At 35.1% G+C, this 22,359-nt stretch overlaps 2 protein-coding genes and 1 long non-coding RNA gene across 4 annotated transcripts in view; 2 read left to right on the forward strand and 1 right to left on the reverse strand.

The window, feature by feature from the left end:
• Positions 1–20,378, forward strand: part of LOC123910082 (phosphoribosylformylglycinamidine cyclo-ligase, chloroplastic/mitochondrial-like) — a 37,368-nt gene extending 16,990 nt beyond the window's left edge. The window contains exons 3-9 of one of the 2 annotated variants that reach the window (XM_045961129.1): positions 16,944–17,051; positions 17,164–17,409; positions 18,551–19,026; positions 19,113–19,890; positions 19,966–20,038; positions 20,137–20,238; positions 20,344–20,378. In XM_045961129.1, coding sequence (XP_045817085.1) covers positions 17,328–17,409; positions 18,551–19,026; positions 19,113–19,304 — 750 coding nt within the window. In that variant the 5' untranslated portion in view covers positions 16,944–17,051; positions 17,164–17,327 and the 3' untranslated portion in view covers positions 19,305–19,890; positions 19,966–20,038; positions 20,137–20,238; positions 20,344–20,378. Of the gene's footprint in view, positions 1–14,888; positions 15,063–16,943; positions 17,052–17,163; positions 17,410–18,550; positions 19,027–19,112; positions 19,891–19,965; positions 20,039–20,136; positions 20,239–20,343 lie in introns of those variants that run through there. The other variant, XR_006810128.1, reaches the window with a different exon arrangement.
• Positions 15,821–17,452, reverse strand: LOC123910117. Its single transcript, XR_006810137.1, has 6 exons — positions 17,315–17,452; positions 17,190–17,222; positions 16,809–17,029; positions 16,264–16,297; positions 16,148–16,152; positions 15,821–16,029 (listed from the first exon to the last, which is right to left on the reverse strand). It is a non-coding gene; the product is annotated as an uncharacterized LOC123910117 (long non-coding RNA).
• Positions 19,967–20,759, forward strand: LOC123890691 (phosphoribosylformylglycinamidine cyclo-ligase, chloroplastic/mitochondrial-like). The gene is made up of 4 exons (XM_045940351.1): positions 19,967–20,038; positions 20,137–20,238; positions 20,344–20,403; positions 20,562–20,759. The coding sequence occupies exons 1-4, from the start codon at positions 19,967–19,969 to the stop codon at positions 20,757–20,759; spliced, it is 432 nt and encodes a 143-aa protein (XP_045796307.1).
• Positions 20,760–22,359: the final 1,600 nt, after the last annotated feature.

Genomic DNA, 22,359 nt, shown 5'->3' on the forward strand with positions numbered 1-22,359 from the left:
GTGTAGGATAGGATTTTTAGATAAATGAATGGCTGCAGTATTATCACAATATAAAGGAATATTGTTACTGCTTACTTGATAATCTTCTAACTGTTATTTTAACCAGAGTAGTTGTGTGCAACACTTAGCTGCTGAAATGTATTCTGCTTCTGCTGTAGACAAAGCTATAGTAGTTTGTCTCTTACTGGCCCAGGAGATAAGGTTTTCACCAACAAATTGACAATTGCCACTTGTGGATTTTCTTTCAATTTTATCTCCAGCATAGTCAGCATCACAGAATCCATTTAGCACATAATCATTGGATTTCTTATAGAGAAGTCCAAGATTAGTTGTTCCTTTCAGATACCTAAAGATTCTCTTTACAGCAGTAAGATGAGATTCTCTAGGATCTGACTGGAATCTTGCACATAAGCAGACACTGAATAAAATATCTGGTCTAGAGGCTGTCAGATAGAGTAAGGAACCAATCATACCTCTGTAGACCTTTTGGTCTACTTTTCCTTCATCATCTGACTTGCTCATGTTGGTAGTTGAATGCATAGGAGTGTTCATTATCTTGCAGTCATCTAGATTGAATTTCTTCAGAAGTTCCTTGGTATATTTTGATTGATGAACATAAGTTCCTTCCTTCTTCTGATTGATTTGAATTCCAAGAAAGAATTTCAATTCTCCCATCATGCTCATTTCAAATTCATCCTGCATTATCTTAGAAAAATTCTTGCACAAGGAAGCATTAGTTGAACCAAAGATAATATCATCAACATAAATTTGAATGATTAAAATGTCTTCTTTGGTTGTTTTTCTAAAGAGTGTGCAGTCAACCTTCCCTTTTTCAAAACCTTTTTCAAGAAGGAAATTACTGAGTCTATCATACCAAGCTCTTGGAGCTTGTTTCAGACCATACAGTGATTTCTTCAATTTAAAAACATGTTCTGGGTTTGAGACATCTTCAAAACCAGGAGGTTGCTTAACATACACTTCTTCAGAAATAAAACCATTTAAGAAGGCACTCTTAACATCCATCTGATACAAGGTTATTCCATGATTAACAGCATAGGATAGAAGTAACCTGATTGCTTCAAGTCTAGCAACTGGTGCAAAGGTTTCAGTATAGTCAATCCCTTCTTGTTGACTATAACCTTGTGCAACCAATCTAGCCTTGTTTCTTACCACTTCACCTTGTTCATTCAGCTTGTTTCTGAATACCCATTTTGTTCCAATAATGTTCTTGTGTGAAGGTTTGGGCACTAGAGTCCATACATCATTCCTTTGAAATTGATTCAGCTCTTCTTGCATTGCTACAATCCAAGCATCATCCTTCAGAGCTTCATCAATCTTTGAAGGTTCCATCATTGAGATAAGACCAACTAAAGATTCCTCATTTCTTAGTTGAGATCTTGTCTTCCTTGGACTATCCTTGTTGCCTAGGATCAGTTCCTCTGGATGTGATGATTTGTATTTGAAGGTGTTTCTTGGGGGCTCATCATCTTCAGACTCATCAACATCAGGTTCAGCAGTTGCTTCAGTTCTTTGTTGTTCAGAGTCTGTAGGAACTGTTATGTTCAGAGGTTCTTCAGAGAATGGATGTTCTGAGTAGTTTGGAATATCTGAATATTGATCCTCTGATACCTGAAATCTAGACAAACCTTCCACAAGCTCTGACACTTGGTCAGGCTCTTTGTCATCAAATTTGACATGCATAGTTTCTTCTACAGTGTGTGTTTCAGAAATATACAGTCTGTATGCTTTTGAGCGTTCAGAATATCCTATAAAGATACCCTTATAACCTCTAGCATCAAATTTCTTTAGATGGACTTTGTTGTTTAAGATATAACATGTGCATCCAAACTGATGAAAATAAGAAATGTCAGGTTTTCTTCCTTTGAACAATTCATAAGCAGTTTTGTTCAATTTAGATCTGATATAGATTCTATTTTGAACATAACATGCTGTGTTTACAGCTTCTGCCCATAAAAATTTTGCTACATTAGTTTCATGCATCATGGTTCTGGCCATTTCTTGCAGAGTTCTATTCTTCCTTTCTACAACCCCATTTTGTTGAGGAGTTCTAGGAGAAGAGAATTCATGCAGAATGCCAAAAGTTTTCAAAAGGTTCATTTTCAAATTCTCCATCATGATCACTTCTAACTTTTAAAATGGTGTAGCCTTTTTCATTTTGAATTTGTTTGCAGAAGATGCTAAACTCATCATAAGCTTCATCTTTTGTTCTTAAGAATTTTACCCAAGTCCATCTACTGTAATCATCAACAATTACTAATCCATACTTCTTTCCATTGATAGAGGCAGTGTGAACTGGCCCAAAAAGATCAATGTGAAGAAGTTCCAATGGTCTTGAGGTAGAAACAATGTTTTTAGGTTTAAAAGATGATTTTGTAATTTTTCCTTTTTGACAAGAACCACAAAGTGTGTTTGAGTGATATTTGATTTTTGGTAAACCTCTGACAAGGTCAAGCTTGCTAAGCTTAGAGATTAACCTCCAGTTAGCATGGCCTAACCTCTTATGCCAGATCCATTTTTCTTCACTCAAAGTCAAAAGACACAACACTTTTTGTTCATTCAAATCAGAAAGATTAATTTTATAAACATTGTTTTTCCTCAGACCTTTGAATATAATGGAATTATCAGATTGTTTGGTTACAATACATGATTCCTTATTAAAAATGACTACATAACCATTGTCGCAAAATTGACTTATGCTCAATAGATTATGCTTAAGTCCATCAACTAACCAAACATCATTAATAGATAGGGAGGAATTACCTACTGTACCTGTACCTATTATTTTTCCTTTCTGATTTCCTCCAAAGCCAACTGATCCTCCTTCTTTCATAGTCAGCTTAGAAAATAGTTGTTTGTCACCAGTCATATGCCTTGAACATCCACTATCCAGATACCATGAATGATTCATGATACTTCTTTGAGTGGCAGGCTGTATGAGAAACAACTTTAATCATTGCGATAGAACTCTTCATCACAGTTAATGATAAAGTCATCCCAGTATTCTTCCTCTTCATTATTCAAGTTCTGATTGTTAACTCGAGAACTTGTCAGCCATTTGTCTAGGACATAAGCCCTTCTTCCTTTGCATAGGACTTGTTTCCATACTCTAGGTAGGACATATCCTTTCCTAGTTGGTAAATCTGAATGATACATTATTTCAGCTTTTGGTACCCATCTTCTGGGTCCACGCTTGTTAGTCCACAAATGCTTACTATGTTTTCTAGTGTTAGAGAAAGATCTTGGTTTGGAATAATAACCTTTTTGAAACCTTTTCTTTGTTTGAAATCTGTTATTGTTCCAAGATTTGGATTGTTTATGATTCCAGGATTTGTATTTATCATCAATCCCATGTTCTGATTGATTATATCTACTGACTCTAGAATCATAAATAATCTGAGTCTTGTACTTCATCTGAGATTTGGAGTTTGAATTTTTTCTTTTAAAAACTTCTGATGTTTTAGATTGACTAGCTTCAGGTACTGAAGTTCCTTTGAATCCAGAATTTGAAGTCTCAGATGTTGAAGCTTTCAGAACATCTGAACTAATGTTCTCAAGTTCTGAACAACTTCTATCTTCTGAACTTTTCTTTCCAGATCCTGAGGCACTTGGTTCCTCTGAGCTGTCAGCTTCTAAATCACTTAGATCATCATTGTCATTTTCAACACTACCAGAATTCTTTCCCTCTTCACTTGGTGGAACAACATAATAAACCCAAGATTTTCCAACCTTTTTGGCAAAGGTCTTCAGCTTTGAATATGTTCTACCATATTCATAGCCAAGTCCTTCTCCTCTATGTCTCAAAACATTATAAATTCTATTAGCAGCTTTGCTCTTCCCAAGGTTGAGATGCACAAACTGTTGAAGAGCTATTTCCTGCTCATCAATAGGTTTGTGACAAACAGCACAACCCTTTTCAAAGTCATTCACTCTATTCAGAGTTTCTTGATACAGACCTTGAAAATGTTCAGCTTGTTCAGTCAGAGTGTTAAGCTTTTCTTGTAAAACTTTTTGTTTACTTAACACTCTGAGATGTTTCTCAATGACCTTGTTAAGTGCAGTTATAAGCTGAGATTTAGAGCAGTCAGAAAATACCTCATCAGTTACTTCTGATTCTGATTCTGATTCATCTTCTGAGTCTGCATCTGAGTCAGTTGAAGCCATCAGGGCTAGATTTGCCTCTTCTTCTTCCTCAACTTCTTCCTCAGATGATAGCTCTTCAAAAGTAGCCATCAGACTCTTTTTCAATTTGCTCTTGAATTGTTGCTTCTTTGAGCTGTATCTTTTGCTTTTATCTTTAGCAGACATTTCTGGACAGTCAGCAATAAAGTGTCCTGGCTTCTTACAGTTGAAGCAGTTCTTCTGATCATCCTTTTTGCTGACAAAATTTCTGGAGCTGTTACCTCTGAAATTTCTTTTGTTAAATCTGTTCCATTGCTGAAACTTAGTAAATAAAGCAAACTCATCTTCACCCATTTCCTCCTCTTGACCATCAGCAGAAGATTCTTCTTCAATATCAAGAAGCTGAGTCTTAAGAGCCTTAGAAGTAGTCCTAGTTGACTGTAAAGCCACTGACTTGGACTTCTTCTTAGTTTCTGAGTCAGCATCCAGAACCATCTCATGGCTTCTGAGATTGCTTATCAGAGCTTCAAGACTCAGAGTCTTGAGATTTTGAGCTTCCTCTATTGCAGTGACCTTGGGTCTCCAAGCAATAGGAAGACTTCTCAGAATCTTCTGAACATGGTCATAGGTGGAATAACTTCTCTTAAGAGCTTTAAGACCAGATACAAGGATTTGAAACCTTGTAAACATAGTCTCAATGTTTTCATCTTGTTGCATAGTGAATAGTTCATATTGCCTTATCAAGAGACTAGCCTTAGCCTCTTGAACCTTTTCATTACCATCATAGGTAGCACACATAGAGTCAAAGATAGATTTAGCAGTAGACTTGTTCTCTATTCTGACATAATCCTCATGTCTAATAGCACCAACAACAATGTCTTTAACTCTATGATGCTTAGTGTAGGTTTTTAAGTTAGCTGGTGTGAGTAACTTTCTATGCTCAATGGACAATCTTCCATGTTCATTTAAGTTTTCAAAAGTTACTCCCAGCTCAACCAAATCCCACAACTCATGATCAATAGCAGTAATATTGCTATACAGTCTTTCCTTCCACCACTCAAATAATGATGCATCACCATTGAATATAGGGGCTTTTCTGTTGCCACTATGTTCATGTGATTCATTACTCAAGTAGTCAAAACCAAAAGCATTTCTAGGACCACCACCAGCACCACTGGCCTCACCGGCTTCACTGGTTGTTCTAGTGCTACTATCGTCTCCTCCAGACATAGTGTTCTCACAAGATCTTTACTGTCTCACTGTTAAGTGAAAGTAACAGACCAGAGCTCTAGATACCAATTGAAGGTGTGAAAACACAAGAAGGGGGGGGTTGAATTGTGTTTTAGCCAAGTTAAAACTTTTTCAAGTTCTTAACTCAACTACGTTAGCAGCGGATAAATAACACAAATAATAACAAGATAGAGAGAGAGAGATCACACAAGCAAATTATACTGGTTCCTCTCACAAAACGAGAGTAGTCCAGTCCCCTTGCACTTCCAAGGGATTTCACTATAATCACACAAGATTACACCTGCTCAAGCACACAAGCAAGAGACTTCTCAAAAATGCTCAAGCACACAAGCTCAAGACTTCACACTTAAGCACACAAGCTTAAGTTTCACACTTAAGCACACAAGCTTAAGTTTCCTCAAGTAATAGTAAAGTATATGAAGATATACAAATGCTCTTAGAAGAACCTAAAGAGAGCAAATACAAAGATTACAGAGTATTTGACTAAAGTGCAAAAACACTTGATAATAGGTTCAGAGCTTGTATACACAGAATTCAGAGTTTGTTCAGCGCACGTTCAATCCTTGATAATAATTGTTGTCTTTTTGCAGCTGATCCTTCTAGTATATATATATACCACCAGAAAAGAGTCGTTGCAAAAAAGAACCGTTGGAGTTGATAATCTTTTGTCTTCAAGCAGTCTGTCTTGATGCAGTTAGTTTGTATCTAAACTGAGTAAGAGTTTCAGATACTTTGACTACTGCAGAGTGGACTTTCCTTATTCAGCTAACAAGTCTGAAGACCCACGTTCTCAAGTGAGGATAGACAAAAATGAGAGTAGCTGAACTGATCAGGCTTGAAAGGTCCTTTTCTTCATTGGTAGAAGAGTTGACTTGCAAAGGGAATCTTCACAGATATCAAAGAGATCTTCAGAGGTTGATGAGGCTTTAGTCACTCAAGAAGTTCTGAAGACTTCATCATCTGAAGGTTGTAACTTCTGAAGTCCAACATCTTCTGAGCGCTTGTGAACTTCTGAATTCACATCCTCTGAGCTTCACTCAGAGCTTATCTGATGCTTATATCTGCGCACTTAAAATAAATTTTTAGTCCTTCCAATTGTTTATTAATACTTTGTTATCATCAAAACCTTAATAGATTTAGGGGCAAACATTTTTAAATCAATTTTGTTCCAACAATACTTTCATCATCCTTCATCCTTAGATTCTCAAACTTAGTGGTTGGAAGATGTAGCCTTGATATTTTCACCTTAGAAGTACCTTCATGTACTGTTTTGAGAATATCCCAAGCTTCCTTTGCAGAGGTGCATTTTTTTATGAGTTTGAACATATTTTTGTCAACTCCATTGTACAAGGCATTCAGTGCTTTAGAGTTTCCAAGAGCTAGTTCATCTTCTTCTTTGGACCAGTCCTCCTCAGGCTTCAATTCAGTTGTTGGTTTACCATCTTTGTCAACAATCACAGGATGATCCCAACCTTTCAGAACTGCTTTCCAAGTCTTGCTATCAATAGATTTTAGGAAGGCTGCCATGCGCGATTTCCAGTAGTCATAGTTAGAGTCACCAACCAGAAGTGGTGGTCTGTTAACAAGTCCTCCTTTGTCCATATTCGCCAGAAAAATCTCCCTGGAGCTCACCGTAAAAACCAGAACAGGGTGCCTGCTCTGATGCCAATTGAAATTCCTGGCACACAGTAAACAGGTGTTGAGCAAAGTGTATCAACACTCGTCTGTCACGCAATAGACAGGTGTTGAGCAAAGTGTGTCTACACTTGTCTGCACACATAACACAAATAACAAAGACAGTAAAATAAATAACACAAGAGAGTTGTTAACCCAGTTCGGTGCAACGTCACCTACTCTGGGGGATACCAATCCAAGAATGAATCCACTATAATAGTATTAGTTCAAAGCCCTCAGCAAACGCCCCGTTTACGACTTCTCGCCTAATCACTACCTGTGCTAATTCTACCTAGGAACTCCTAGATATGAGACCCCGTCTCAATTCCCTCAACCTTACAACCAGTAAGGATTTTAATAACAACTCTAACAAACCAATGGTGGAGACACCCTCCTATGAAACTAGGATTCACTCTTGCTTAAAAGCTTACGAGCAAATCGAACACAACTTAAGAACTAACTCCGTACTTCAAAGCTTAGGAGAAGTTCACAACTACAACTCAATAAACTCAGGTCCTAAGCTTGCATCAATGAGACACAAGAAAGGCTCACAATAAAAACTCTAAAACCCTAAGAACACACACTTTATAATAACACAGTTTTTGATGCGCAAAACCACACACTTGTCTTCGTATTTATAGGTGTGAAACATCTTGGGCTCCAAGTCAGAATTAGGTCTTCAAAACCTTGTGGCAGCAGCAGACATATTTTTGAATCAAATAATATATTTTCTAAAATTATATTCCTTTTAAAAATAGAACTAGGGTTCGGCTGCCTTCAGAAACAAATAGACCACGTGCGCCTTGTTGTATAAGTAACCACGAAATAATTCTCCAAGCAAATCTTCAAAAGATTGGATATAAAATAATAATGCAAGCTGGCGCGCAGTCAGACTACACAGGTGTTGTTCCAATGTGTACCTACATCTGTCTCGGCACCTGATGTATGCACATATGTCTCAACACTTGGCTGACAGATGTTTTTGCAAAATGTAGCCAACATACAAAAACCCAACAACATGGTCAAATGTTTTTACTAATTCTTGAAAATTTTGACTTTTTTAAGCATTTATATAGCGTACGGACCTTAACCTGGTTTTATTCATCCTTAACCTGCATTTATTAGGCGAATAGACCATTTCAACTTTTAGTCAAATCTTGTATTGGTGAAACCTTGCAGTATTATTTTATTAATTCTTTAATAATTTGGTTATGAGGGTTTATTGTCAAAACAATGTTAGAAGAGAATTCATTTGGTAGTATGCTAAAGGTCTAGTGGTGAGGGGTTTTGGTAGTATGTTAGAGATCTTGGGTAAAGCGGGTGGAAAAAATGCACAGGTGAAAAGCGCTCGCCAAACAGTAAAGTCACGATCGAAGTTTTATTTTTAAAAAGGGAAACGTCAATAAACCCCTTCAAGAACGAGAACAAGGTCATCGCAAATTTAATCGAAAGACGAATACTTTGAACGTAATTGAGACTGGGATTTCGCGTTCCGCATTTGGGGTCGGATGTCTACCGAATTTTTCCTTTTTTGGTCGAGTAAACTCCTATTGTTTACAATAATATAATATAATATTTACAAACTTACCCGTTTTCCCATCCTAACTTTTTGCTTACTTTTTTTTTAGGATACTTTTTGCTTACTTGACAATAATATAATATTTACAATACTAATATATATTTTGTTGAAATATATTATCTAAATAATTGTAAAATGTCAGCTAAAATTATTTAAGTATAAGTTATTGGTCATTAATTCTATAACTGAACAAATTAGAAAAAATAAAACAGAAAATAATTTTAAATGAGATATATAAATAAAAAGTCCTTCAATTATATTGCCTCGTCGTGCTAATTTCAACCTCAGCCAATATATAAAGAACCATCATTGGTATCTGATTCTCAAGCATAAGCATGTCACGCTTGACATATTGTATCACATGAAGTCTTCCGTGTTGATCAAACACGGGATCATTTTCATCATAGTCCGTCAAATTTTTAGAATGATAATTGACACTCAAAATCTCTAAAATAAAACAACCATCAAGAATCATCATTTGAAGGAATTTTGGTGTGTTGTCATTTGTTCAAATTAAATCTAATGGCTTATATACGAGTCTTTCGAATCGTGAGCCACCTAATCAAGCGTTAAAATAACAATTCAATGGGCTTTCCACACATCTCTTTAGAAAATGAACAAGGGCTCTATGTTTGTCGAGAACCTCATACATTCCCTCCATTTTTACACGTGTTACATACAACTTCAATTTTTTGAAATGTTCAACATCTATCATTGGGCGTTTTCTCCCTTTAATTTGCAGAGAAACAAGTTCTATAAATAAAAAGAAAATTGAAAATAATTTCATGCATGGGAATGGGGTCACTTGTTTGTCAATCCAATGTTTAGTGAGAACAACAATTTGATATAAAGTTACAATGACAAATCAAGTGTCAAATACATTATATTAGTATTCAAAATGAAAGCAAATTAGAAGTATAGATCAAATTATAAGTAGAGAAGAGAAGTTACAAGAAGCGGGCTAGGTAGTTGGATAAATTGCCGGGCATGGTGTGATTAATTATGGACGACGGTGAGGCCTCGGAGTAACCGGAAAACTAGGTGACTTGGTCGGGCTTGGACTTGGACTTGGGTTTTGATCAAATTGGCGAACCGTGTATATAGTTTGAATTATAGTAAGAGCAAAAAGAAAGATAGCAGCAACAAGCGACACTATAGCCCAAGGGTTCCTAAAATAAGCATGAATGAGACAAGCACGCCAATTTTTCCATGGTTTCTTACAATACAGATTCATACTATTCCGCACAATAACAAGATGTCCACCGCGTTCTACGGGGATTTCTTTGGACATTGAGTTGAATAATTTGGCAACAACTTTGTCATTCCCAAGAGCATTGATCAGGATCCCACTCCGGCTAAGAATTGGAACGTCCATAGCACTGTCGACAATAGTGTCCATTAAGAATATAAACGATGTTATCTCGTTACCTGCACCAACGTGGATACGCTCAAAGGCAATGAGGTTAAGGAACATGTATTCCGTGCCATCGTCTAATTTCAAAGCCGGGAGCCAAAGAACACCCCGATTGAAGGGAAAATCTTTTAGACTCCTTGTTTGCTTTTTTTGAAACGTATTCCAGCCTCTTGGAGCTCGATTGCGGATCGAATGATATGATCTATTTCACCTGCCTCTAAACATAAACAATTTTCTTTGGTTTTTTGGGGCTTGGGTGGTGGTGGTGCGTAGCTTGGTTCTTCTAGTATTAGACTTTTTCTATACAAGTCCAATACACGCATGCATTTCCCCAACTCTTTGATTTTCTCGTTCGAGGAGGTATCTTCCATGAATATTGGGTTTAACAACTTTATGATTTTCTTGTTTAACTCATAATCATCTTCCTGCAATGTTTCATATAAATTCTAGCTTTAGAATAATCAATCAACTTATCAACCAACATTTATATATAGCTATAAACGGAAAAATAGGGTTTGTCTAACATGTACAATATATCACATGTTAAAACAACCAAAAGTGATAACTTTTTATTGATTAACATTAGAGAATTGCTATATATGACGAGAGAAATTAATGTTCACGAAACGGTCACGAATTACTATCTAGCCAATTAAAAACGTTGCTGGGCGGAAAACATGGGATTGGTGTCATTATTAAATTTTTTGATGAAGCATCTGACGGACATCAAATTGCCAACTCATTCGCTAACCATTCACGAAACATACTTTCGCTATGTTCAGCATTCTCCTTAACATTATTACTATCTTTACACTAACATTTGGTCTTTATACATATTAGTAAAAAATTATTTATCAATATCTTCTACACTAACATTTAGTCTTTACATATTAGTAAAATGTTATGTCAAAGTAGATTTTGTGAATAGTTCATGTAGTCAAACTGTGACATTTATTTTAGAATGGAGGAGTAATATTTTCCGTAAAAATATATTATTTAAATAATTGTAAAATGTTAGCTACATTTATATTTAAGTATAGATCATTGGTCAATAATCTTAAAACTAAACAAATATAAAAAAAGGAAAATGTTAAACAGTGCCCCGGGGGCACTGTTTAAGGAAGCAAATATAGTAATATGACATTGGAGTTTGTGCAGTCAACTCCTCGAAAGTGTAAAAAGTATTATTTTCAATTTAAAATTTTCCTTTTTTGGTTTCCTTAACCAATGCCCCGGGGGCACCGGTTAACATGACCCATAAAAAAATACAAAAAAAAAACTTAAATGACGAACAAAAAATGGACCATTAATATTACCTCGTCAACCTCGGTTTCAACCTTAGTCAATATATGAAGAACCTTCATAGGTATTTGATTCACAAGCATGAGCATATCACGCTTGACATATGGCAACACAATATCATTCTCATCATAGTCGACAACCGAAATTTCAGGATCATTGACTCTCAAAATCTACAAAATAAAACAACCATCAAGAATCATCATTTGAAGGAATTTTGATATGTCATTTTTCCAATCGGTATCAAGTGGCATGTACGAGTCTTTCAACTCATCAGCCACTTGATCCATACATTGGAAGAGAAATTCAATACGTTTGTTACACCTCTTTAAGAAATGAACAAGGGCTCTATGCTTTTGTACTTCCATAGCCTTTAAACTCTCCTCTCCATAATGGTAAGGACCAAAGGAAATTGCCCGTGGTTTGTAGGCTTTTTTGTTCAAATCTGTGACTTGTGACTTGTGAGGGTATTTTGGAATAATCTTCTTTTTATAGAAAATTAAATAATTACTTTCAAAAAGAGAAGTTAAATAATTTAATGCAAAGAAATATATCTTAGTGTTGGAACAACTAGTAACAAAAGAAAATAAGAACGAATAAACGCAAACAATAATGAAAACATCAGAAGTTTATAACGAAGTTTTTCAAGTGGTGGGATGTCTCTCTGACAGTAGAATTCAGTATAGCACATTTTTGTTAGATGGATGAAAGAATTATGATTTCATTGTTACAAATGAGCCATATCCAACACTTAGATTTTATATATCCTTTCAATTCCTTCTATAAGTGCCATTTAATTAATCTTATATAAGAAGATTGAACAAAGTATACATATTCATTATTGATTGATTATGCCAAAAAATATTTATTATTAATGTGAAGAATCAAACGTGGCTAAGATGATTTTAAATTAAGGAGAATGTTAACATGTGCACCAAAGACACATGTTAAGAAGACAAATGTGGTAAACATTAAATGTTAAGTTGTGAATTCAACTCTTTAAACATTAAATAAGGGTCATGTTAACATGTGCACCAAGGGCACATGTTAAGCTACTTAAAAATAGAAATATAGCATTTAATGATACAAAATATTTAATATTTAATGTTTAAAGAGTTGAATTCACAACTTAACATTTAATGTTTACCACATTAATTTATCTTCTTAACATGTGCCTTTGGTGCACATGTTAACATTCTCCTATAATAAAAATGTAATCAAAACATAACAAAGAAAAACTGAGTCAATCCTCATGTATCTAAACTGAGGTTTGAGAAAGCAAAATACAGAAAGAAAATACGAAACCTGGGATAGGATCCTAAATCGCTAAAACTCTACCTCCCTATGCCTCCAACAAATCCCAACAGCAAAAGATGCGAGAAAACTAGGTTAAAAACACAATTTATAGTCTGCACTGCAGCAGGCTGTGGTCTAGAGCTGTTACGCACACAGTAAAACTGTGCACCCTCGCAGAGCTGATACGTGGCGCGATCTGACGCAATGGTACACTATAAGCTCGTGGACCCTCGGCACACAGGATTCCAGCGACTGATCAGCATCCTAAAGATAAAAATAAAATCATTAGTATTTTGTCTTTCTGCTATGAAGCATGGATACTCCATTTGAAGGAGAGTACCGATACCGAGTACGTATCAGGTATTAATACGTATCTGGTATATCATGGTACGCACCGAAACCGTATCAATATTTTTAATTTTTTTCTCATACCTAATATGTTGGGTCTCTCTGCATGAGTTAACATATATATATATATATTACTTAATTAGCTAGCTATATGCTAATTAAGTAGATAGTAACATATAATATTCAGAATCTTATCTGAAAATAAAGCTAAAATAAAATATTCACCTCATAAGTTGTAAAATTATCAACATCTAATTGGAATCTTCTTTTTTATATTACTTTGCAAAATAAATAATTAAAATTCGAATAATCTTCTTTTTATAGAAAATTAAATAATTACTTTCAAAAAGAGAGAAGTTAAATAATTTAATGCAAAGAAATATATCTTAGTGTTGGAACAACTAGTAACAAAAGAAAATAAGAACGAATAAACGCAAACAATAATGAAAACATCAAAAGTTTATAACGAAGTTTTCCAAATGGTGGGATGTCTTTCTGACAGTAGAATTCAGTATAGCACATTTTTGTTAGATGGATGAAAGAATTATGATTTCATTGTTACAAATAAGCCATATCCAACACTTAGATTTTATATATCCTTTCAATTCCTTCTATAAGTGCCATTTAATTAATCTTATATAAGAAGATTGAACAAAGTATATACATTCATTATTGATTGATTATGTAACACCCCGAACTAACTACCCTTAAAAACGTGATCTTAAAAACTTTTTAAAGATAAGTAGCCGGAGCGCTACGGAAAACATTTTCAAAACGATCGTGCACATGACACGAAACGTCGCAGCGGAAAACATAACATAAAGGATTTTCAAAGCTATGAACAAAATAGTTCCAAAGATAATTCATTAGCATAAAACATAAGTTAAGATGTTCGCATCGATATACGACGGAATACAAACGATCCCCGACTCGATGTTACAAACTACCAGAGCACTAATATACATCACACATACAAAATCATGTCAATTTCTTGCAAAATAAGCAAAGTTGCATAAACATGCAAAACCATCACCAAACATATACATATTCCCTCCTAGATGTTCATTAAGCATACTAAGATGAAAAGACATGTTTATGATAAAGAAACTTCACCCAAAACCCAAAGAAATTGGGTGAGAGAGTTTGGGAATGGAGGCTAGACACCTCCCCTCTCTTGGATCACCCAAGCTTATGCTTAACCACTCTCACCTTAGATTGAATGATGATTCTTGGCCTCTAAATCTCTTCTCCTTGCTCGTGTTCTTCTTCTTGCTCTCCTAGGGTTTGCTCTTGCTTCTAAGCTCACAAACTCTAACTTCTCATGAAAACAAATTGTGATACTATTCCTTAGTTTGACTTGCTACTTATACCACTCTCTATTGTCATGAACCAAGCCCAATGGCTTAGGCCCATTAAGCCCTATCACACGCCCCAAGCCCACTAACATGGCAAAGGTTTCGCTCACAAACTTATGTTCGCGATAAATAATTATACGTCGCGTAAATAAATATTTAACACTAACCCAAAATATATGCAAATATATAAAATATCGATTTACTAAAAATCGGGTCGTTACAGATTATGCCAAAAAATATTTATTATTAATGTGAAGAATCAAACGTGGCTAAGATGATTTTAAATTAAAATGCGGAAAGCAAAGCATAGCTTTATCTTTTTGTTAGTAAATAAAAAAGCTTTATTTTATTTTATTTTGTTTTGTATATATTGAACACCAGCTTTATTTTAATTAAGTGATAACTGAAGTGAAGTTTTGGATTAACGACTACAAGAAAATGCTTCTGTATGATCACGTGGTGATGGTGCTTTTATTCTTGTTCTTTTTCTTTTTCTTGTTTTGGCTTTCATTTTCATTTTTTTACTCTAAAGGTAGTTGGAGGCAAGTGATCTTCACGAGGATGAATATGACCATTCTGGAGGACTGAAATAAATATGTTATGGTGAAACTTGCGAAGCTACCTGAAAATTCTATGGTAGTTGGATATAAGATATTTAAGAAGACGGAAGATATTCTAACGGGTTGAAGAGAGGTGATTGTGATGAAATAATATAAATAATCATGTTTAATTAATATTTAATTTTTTTAATAAAAGTAAAATTGATAAGTTTGAAGCTTTGAGCTATAAAAAAGAGCTATGAGCTAAGTAAAATTAAAGACTTAATTGTATGTTGTGTTTCATATTTTTATTTTAAATTTTAAGTTGGTATTACTAATATATACTGTAATTTCATTCTTTCCATCAAATTTTCAATTAATTAATTTTCCTATCAAAAAAAAAATTCAATTAATTTGATCGAAAATTTCGACGTCACATTCTAAATTTCTACATTACACTCCAAATTAGACAAACGGATTTTAGTTATAGGCTGGCTTGCTATGCCCGGCTGCCCGCGAACCAAACCCTATAAAAGAAAATTTCAGAATTCCCGCTCCTCTCTCTTCTCTTGCGCCTTTTTTTCTGACACTGAAGAATTATTTTGCGCTTCTCTGTCAATTTTATTCCATACAAGGTTAGTTCGTTCATTTCATCCACAATTTATTGTTTTAGGGTTGCTGGTTGTATGTTTTATGATTCATGTTTTGATTTTTCGTTCTTGACATTTAACTCTTATTGAATCATGTTATCATTGCAAATTGCAAATGCTGCATATAGTTTCAAAATAATTATCATTACATTGAACAAAACTGTTTGAAATCACCCTTTTTGCAATTTTGTTTTTCTAAATTTATTTTTTTAATATTGTTTATATAATCAATATTGAGAAAAATAAACAGACATAGAAGTTTCATAGAAGTTCACATAAGTAGTTGATAAGAACTTGGAAAGAATCTGAATACGAAAAAATATACCATTACCATCTTGAGTTGAAAGCTTCATAGAAGTTTGAGGAAGTTTATCTTTCTCTTCTTCCTTCTTCTTAGTGTATCTAACATATATACAGATAACAAATAATACAAACCCGAACATTCCTGCTATAGATATACCAACCGCTGCGCCCTTAGCAAGACCTACGTAATATAGAACCAATTTTAATCTCACACCTCACACGAGGCATTAACCTTTTTTACTTTCTCATATTTTTTGTGCTAAAAATAATCATCATAATATGAATTTAGAAGGCCAAACCTGTTCTGCAAGAAGGAAAAAGAAAATGAAAGTTAGCAAGATTGAACCAAACATGGAGTAATATTTAATTCTATAAAAAATTCAACATGAAAAGTAAGATAATTAAAGTTACCTACCTAGGATATAAGGGAACATAATCTCCATTATGATCTGCAAAATTAAAATAGAAAAAAAAAAAAAAAACTTTGAGCAAATCATGGAAGAAGAATAAGAGTAATTTTACTATTGAATATACCCTATAGTTGAAACCAAATGGTTGGACTCAGGTGATTAATGAATTTTAGTAAAGTTCGAATCAATTGAGAGTACCTGAGTTCAAATCATGATTGAAATAATCATTGACCAAACTTTACTTACCTCTCGTTCAGATTATAAGTACCCCTTTTCCTAAGAAACTAGATGGTCAAGACCATAAAAATTCATATATCTCACTCATCCACATATTTTTCATCTGAACCACCAACTTCATCGAAAGTTTACGATAAAATTTATGTATAACCTACCAACTTTTTTATTTTAGACCTATCCAAGTTACACCAGGTGTGAGCGAAAGATCCAACTATTTGAGCCAACCGCAGTTAACACAATAACTTAGCCTTTGACTATATTTATACTAAATACTTTCGAACAAAACATCGAAAGAAACTAAAAATATACATACCTCTTCCTGGAAAGAATACTATCCCACTCTCTTTGCTGAAATCGACAATTTATAAAAAGAGTACATAAATTGTAGGATCTAGAATGGTTTTGGTATGTGATGTCTGAAAACCAAAATGATTTTTAATGGTTTCAGGTTGAATAATAATGATTCGGTGAAGACAGATTCAGTGAAGACACAAGCTGCTGATTCAGTAATGCAGGAGGAGAAGCATTTGGAACCTGACACAGAATTTGTTATAGAGTAAGAAGCAACCAATGTGACAATTCTACTTTAGAATTGATTAATTAAATTCTGAACAATAACAATATTAATTAAATTCTGCAAAATAACAATTATGTAATTTATTTGACAGGACAACTCTGTTAAGGTCGGTCTTACCAGATGAAATACTCGACTTGGGTAATGTGGAAACTGTGAAGACAAAGAAAAGAAATAAGCATGACATGCTTTATTCTGATAGCACATACCCTGAACGTAGAAGAGCTGTGAAGAAATCAAGGTACCTTACAAGCCCCTATGATGAAGCTGTCTACGAGTCGAATGCATCGAAGCTGCACAAGGATATATCAACATATGCATGGAGCATTTCACATGATGAGTAAGTGAAAACCATTTTAAAAGATTGTCATTAGAAATGTTAAAGTATGTGACCAAAGGCACATGTTAAGAAGATAAATTAATGTGGTAAACATTAAATGTTAAGTTGTGAATTCAACTCTTTAAACATTAAATATTTTGTATCATTAAATGCTATATTTCTACTTTTAGGTAGCTTAACATGTGCCCTTAGTGCACATGTTAACAGGACCCGGAGAATGTTAACATGTGCACCAAAGACACATGTTAAGAAGATAAATGTGATAAACATTAAATGTTAAGTTGTGAATTCAACTCTTTAAACATTAAATATTTTGTATCATTAAATGTTATATTTCTACTTTTAGGTAGCTTAACATGTGCCCTTGGTGCACATGTTAACAGGACCCTTTATTATACTATATATGAAGGTTTAATTTAATTTAGTTCACGAATTTCTTCACCTGCTTTATAATTTAAATCTAGTTGCAAATAGATGCATCACCAGCCTAGGATGTTAATAGCGGCGCTACAGCGGGATAGTGTAGCGGCAGACCCCTCCCCGCTATAATACATGTCTGCTTTCTGCTATAGCGGGATTGTGAGGTTATAAATTAATATCCAAATAAACTCATTCTTAAACATGACACAATAAATACATTATGTTGATGTTGAAATCAAACTTGGCTAAATACAATTTTTCTTAAAATGTTATTTTAAAACATTGGTGATTTCTCTGCATTGGTTAATTGACAGCAGAAAATCGGTGGAAGGCAGTGGTCATGGGTGACCCAACCTGCGGAGAAGAGGTTTTGTAAAAAAAAAAAAAACATTTAGAAAAATATTATACAGGCAAGTTTAGCATAAGCTCACTCGCCCACCGTGGGGACCACCCTAGAAGGCGCCCACTAGAAATAGGTGGTTTAACAGTAGGGACAAAAACTTCGTGCATAGTAATTTTTTACGACCAAAACATGCTACTTTTTTTATAGAGACCAAAAATAAAACTTGATAGTTAAATTGTAGTATCAATAATTGCTATTTTCATTTTTGTGCTAAAACCTTAAACAACAAACCTTTTAGAATGAACTATGTACTAATTTTGGTTTGATTTATTCTATCTGAGTGAGCGAAACTTATCGTCATTGGTTTGATTTATTCAGTTCTTGTATTGGTCTCAACAATGATCTTGGGAGCATGCACAGGGCTATCATGTTACCTCGCAGTAGCATCAGCTAAGCCTAACCCTATCAAGTCCAATGGCTCCTATGCAATTAGACACGATTTATGTTGTCCAATCGGCGGTTACAGCGGCGTATTATCAATGTCGACGTCAAAGAGGGGCAAGAACACGGTGGATGCTGGAGCAGGGGGCGAAAGTCTCACGTACAGGGGTGCCGGCGTTGATATCGACGCAGGTTCTGAACTCGTTCGAAGAATAGCGAAGATGGTGCCTGGGATTGGAGGCTTTGGCGGTTTTTTCCCTTCAGGTACTCTTTTTTTCATCTTCACTCGTGTTTTGTTCTTTCTTTTATTATATTTTGACCCACCTTTGCTTGTTGCCAGTATGGATGGTGTTGGAACGAAGCTGATGCTTGCACTCGAAACTGGCATTCTTGACACAATTGGGATTGATCTGGTGAACTTTGTGGAAACTGAATTTTAATTTTTAAACTTTTGGAAATGTGTTATGATGTTTGAATTTTTTGCATTGTTTCTGTTTAGGTTGCGATGAGTGTCAATGATGTTGTTACTTTGGAGACAAAGCCTTTGGGTTTCCTTGATTACTATGCCACTGGCCACCTTGATGTGGATGCTGCTGAGATGGTAATGGATGTGCATCTGATGTTATGGTTTGAGCTCTGGTTTGGACAAAGGTTTGACACAGGCAGGAAAGGAAGGAGCCCTGACATTTAACTCTCCTCGCAACAAGCACCTTTCATGGCTTTCACCTCCGTAAATCCTAAAATTGATTCATAAGACTTAAGAGGTCACTCATCATAATATTAGATTAAATTGTGATTATTTGTACGTTTAAAAAAAAGGATTATTTTTGTTGTTATCTCATTAAAGGCATGTTTAATTGTTTACACGGTATAAATTAAATCCTTAAACCTAAACCAAAATACCTTTCTCTCTCACAGTGTCACACTCTCACTAGTCTTCCTCTTAACCGCTTTGTATTGGTCTCAGCAATGATCCTGGGAGCTTGCACAGGGCTATCTTGTTACATTGCAGTAGCATCAGCTAAGCCTAACTCTAGCAAGTCCAATGGCTCCTCTGCAATCAGACACAGTTTATGCTATCTAACCGGCAGTTAGAGCGGCATATTATCAATGTCGACGTCGAAGAGGGGCAAGAACACAGTGTTTGCTGGAGAAGGGGACGAAGGTCTCACGTACAGTGGCGCCAGCAATGATATCAACGCAGGTTCGCAAACTCGTTCGAAGAATAGCGAAGATGGCGCCTGAGATTGGAGGCTTTGGCGGTTTTTTCCCTTCCGGTACTCTTTTTTCATCTTCGCTCGTGTTTTGTTCTTTCTTTTATTATATTTTGACCCACCTTTGCTTGTTGCCAGTATGGATGGTGTTGGAACGAAGCTGATGCTTGCACTCGAAACTGGCATTCTTGACACAATTGGGATTGATCTGGTGAACTTTGTGGAAACTGAATTTTAATTTTTAAACTTTTGGAAATGTGTTATGATGTTTGAATTTTTTGTATTATGAGCATCCTTGTTTCTGTTTAGGTTGCGATGAGTGTCAACAATGTTGTTACTTCGGGGACAAAGCCTTTGGGTTTCCTTGATTACAATTCTACTGGCCACCTTGATGTGGATGTTGCTGAGAAGGTAATGGATGTGCATTTGATGTTATGGTTTGAGCTCTGGGTGTATTGGTTAAATAGAGCTTATTGTGTTTCTCCCCGTGTTTCATTTCTTCTTCTTATTATTCAGGTTATCAAAGGCATTGTTGATGGCTGTAAGCAATCTGATTGTGCTCTTTTAGGAGGAGAGGTATTGAAATATATTCTAGTTTTTTATTTATTTATTTAAATAATTCTCCCTCCTACGCATATACCCAACCATCTGCAAATATGGTTGTTGATAAAGAGATAATATGGGTGACTTAGTTAATTTTACACTTACAGACTGCAAAGATGCCTGGTCTCTAGAGAGAAGGTGACTTTGATCTATGTGGTTGTGCTGTTGGCATTGCGAAGAAAGATTCTATAATTGATGGAAAGAACATTATTGCTGGTGATATTCTTATTGGTTTGCCATCTAGTGGAGCTCATTCTAATGACTTCTCACTTGTAAGAAGGTTGGTTTTGGTTTTGACGATGAGTAATCAAATCTATCAGTTTTGTTAAAGTTCGGCTTAAATATGATTTTGGTCCTTGCAAATATGACTCATTTTGATTTTAGTCTTGAATAACACCTAAGGAGTTCCTTGTCGTCGGAACTCCATTGACTGAGACCGCTGGTGTGTGGGCATCACTTTTGGCAGTTTCCACAACCACAATAACAACAACCACCACCATCAGACAACTGTCTCCCTTTTTTGTGTTGCTTCTTTATTATATGTCATACTCTTTTTTGATAAAAAACCGAAAAAAAATCCCATTTTTTTTGTGTTTGGCGTACCCCATGGTGTACCCTGTATGAGAAAAAAATTAAAAATATTGATACGGTTTCGGTGCGTACCATGATGTACCAGATACGTATTAATACCCGATACGTACTCGGTATCGGTACTCTCCTTCAAATGGAGTACCCATGCTTCATAGCCGTAAGACAAAATACTAATGATTTTATTTTTATCGTTATGATGCTGATCAGTCGCTGGAATCCTGTGTGCCGTGGGTCCACGAGCTTATAGTGTACCATCACGTCAGATCGCGCCACATAGCAGCTCTGCGAGGGTGCACAGTTTTACTGTGTGCGTAATAGCTCTAGATGACAGCCTGCTGCAGTGCAGACTATAAATTGTGTTTTTAACCTAGTTTTCTCGCATCTTTTGCTGTTGGGATTTGTTGGAGGCATAGGGAGGCAGAGTTTTAGCGATTTAGGATCCTATCCCAGGTTTCGTATTTTCTTTCTGTATTTTGCTTTCTCAAACCTCAGTTTAGATACATGAGGATTGACTCAGTTTTTCTTTGTTATGTTTTGATTACATTTTTATTATAGGAGAATGTTAACATGTGCACCAAAGGCACGTGTTAAGAAGATAAATGTGGTAAACATTAAATGTTAAGTTGTGAATTCAACTCTTTAAACATTAAATATTTCGTATCATTAAATGCTATATTTCTACTTTTAGGTAGCTTAACATGTGTCCTTGGTGCACATGTTAACATGACCCATAATATAAATAATCATGTTTAATTAATATTTAATTTTTTTAATAAAATAATAAAAGTAAGGAGAATGTTAACATGTGCACCAAATGCACATGTTAAGAAGATAAATGTGGTAAACATTAAATGTTAAGTTGTGAATTCAACTCTTTAAACATTAAATATTTTGTATCATTAAATGTTATATTTCTACTTTTAGGTAGCTTAACATGTGTCATTGGTGCACATGTTAACAGGACCCTTTATTATATTATATATGAAGGTTTAATTTAATTTAGTTCACGAATTTCTTCACCTGCTTTATAATTTAAATCTAGTTGCAAATAGATGCATCACCAGCCTAGGATGTTAATAGCGGCACTACAGCGGGATAGTGTAGCGGCAGACCCCTCCCCGCTATGATACTGGTCTGCTTTCCGCTATAGCGGGATTGTGAGGTTCTAAATTAATATCCAAATAAACTCATTCTTAAACATGACACAATAAATACATTATGTTGATGTTGAAATCAAACTTGGCTAAATACAATTTTTCTTAAAATGTTATTTTAAAACATTGGTGATTTCTCTGCATTGGTTAATTGACAATAGAAAATCGGTGGAAGGCAGTGGTC

Source organism: Trifolium pratense, linkage group LG1 (assembly GCF_020283565.1).
Source record: "Trifolium pratense cultivar HEN17-A07 linkage group LG1, ARS_RC_1.1, whole genome shotgun sequence".
NCBI lineage: Eukaryota > Viridiplantae > Streptophyta > Magnoliopsida > Fabales > Fabaceae > Trifolium > Trifolium pratense.

Coding starts and splice junctions, on each gene's coding strand:
- LOC123890691 (XM_045940351.1), top strand. CDS start 19,967: ATGGATGGTGTTGGAACGAAGCTGATGCTTGCACTCGAAACTGGCATT. Junction 20,239..20,343: donor ATGTGGATGTTGCTGAGAAG/GTAATGGATGTG, acceptor CTTATTATTCAG/GTTATCAAAGGCATTGTTGA. Junction 20,404..20,561: donor GTGCTCTTTTAGGAGGAGAG/GTATTGAAATAT, acceptor CCTGGTCTCTAG/AGAGAAGGTGACTTTGATCT.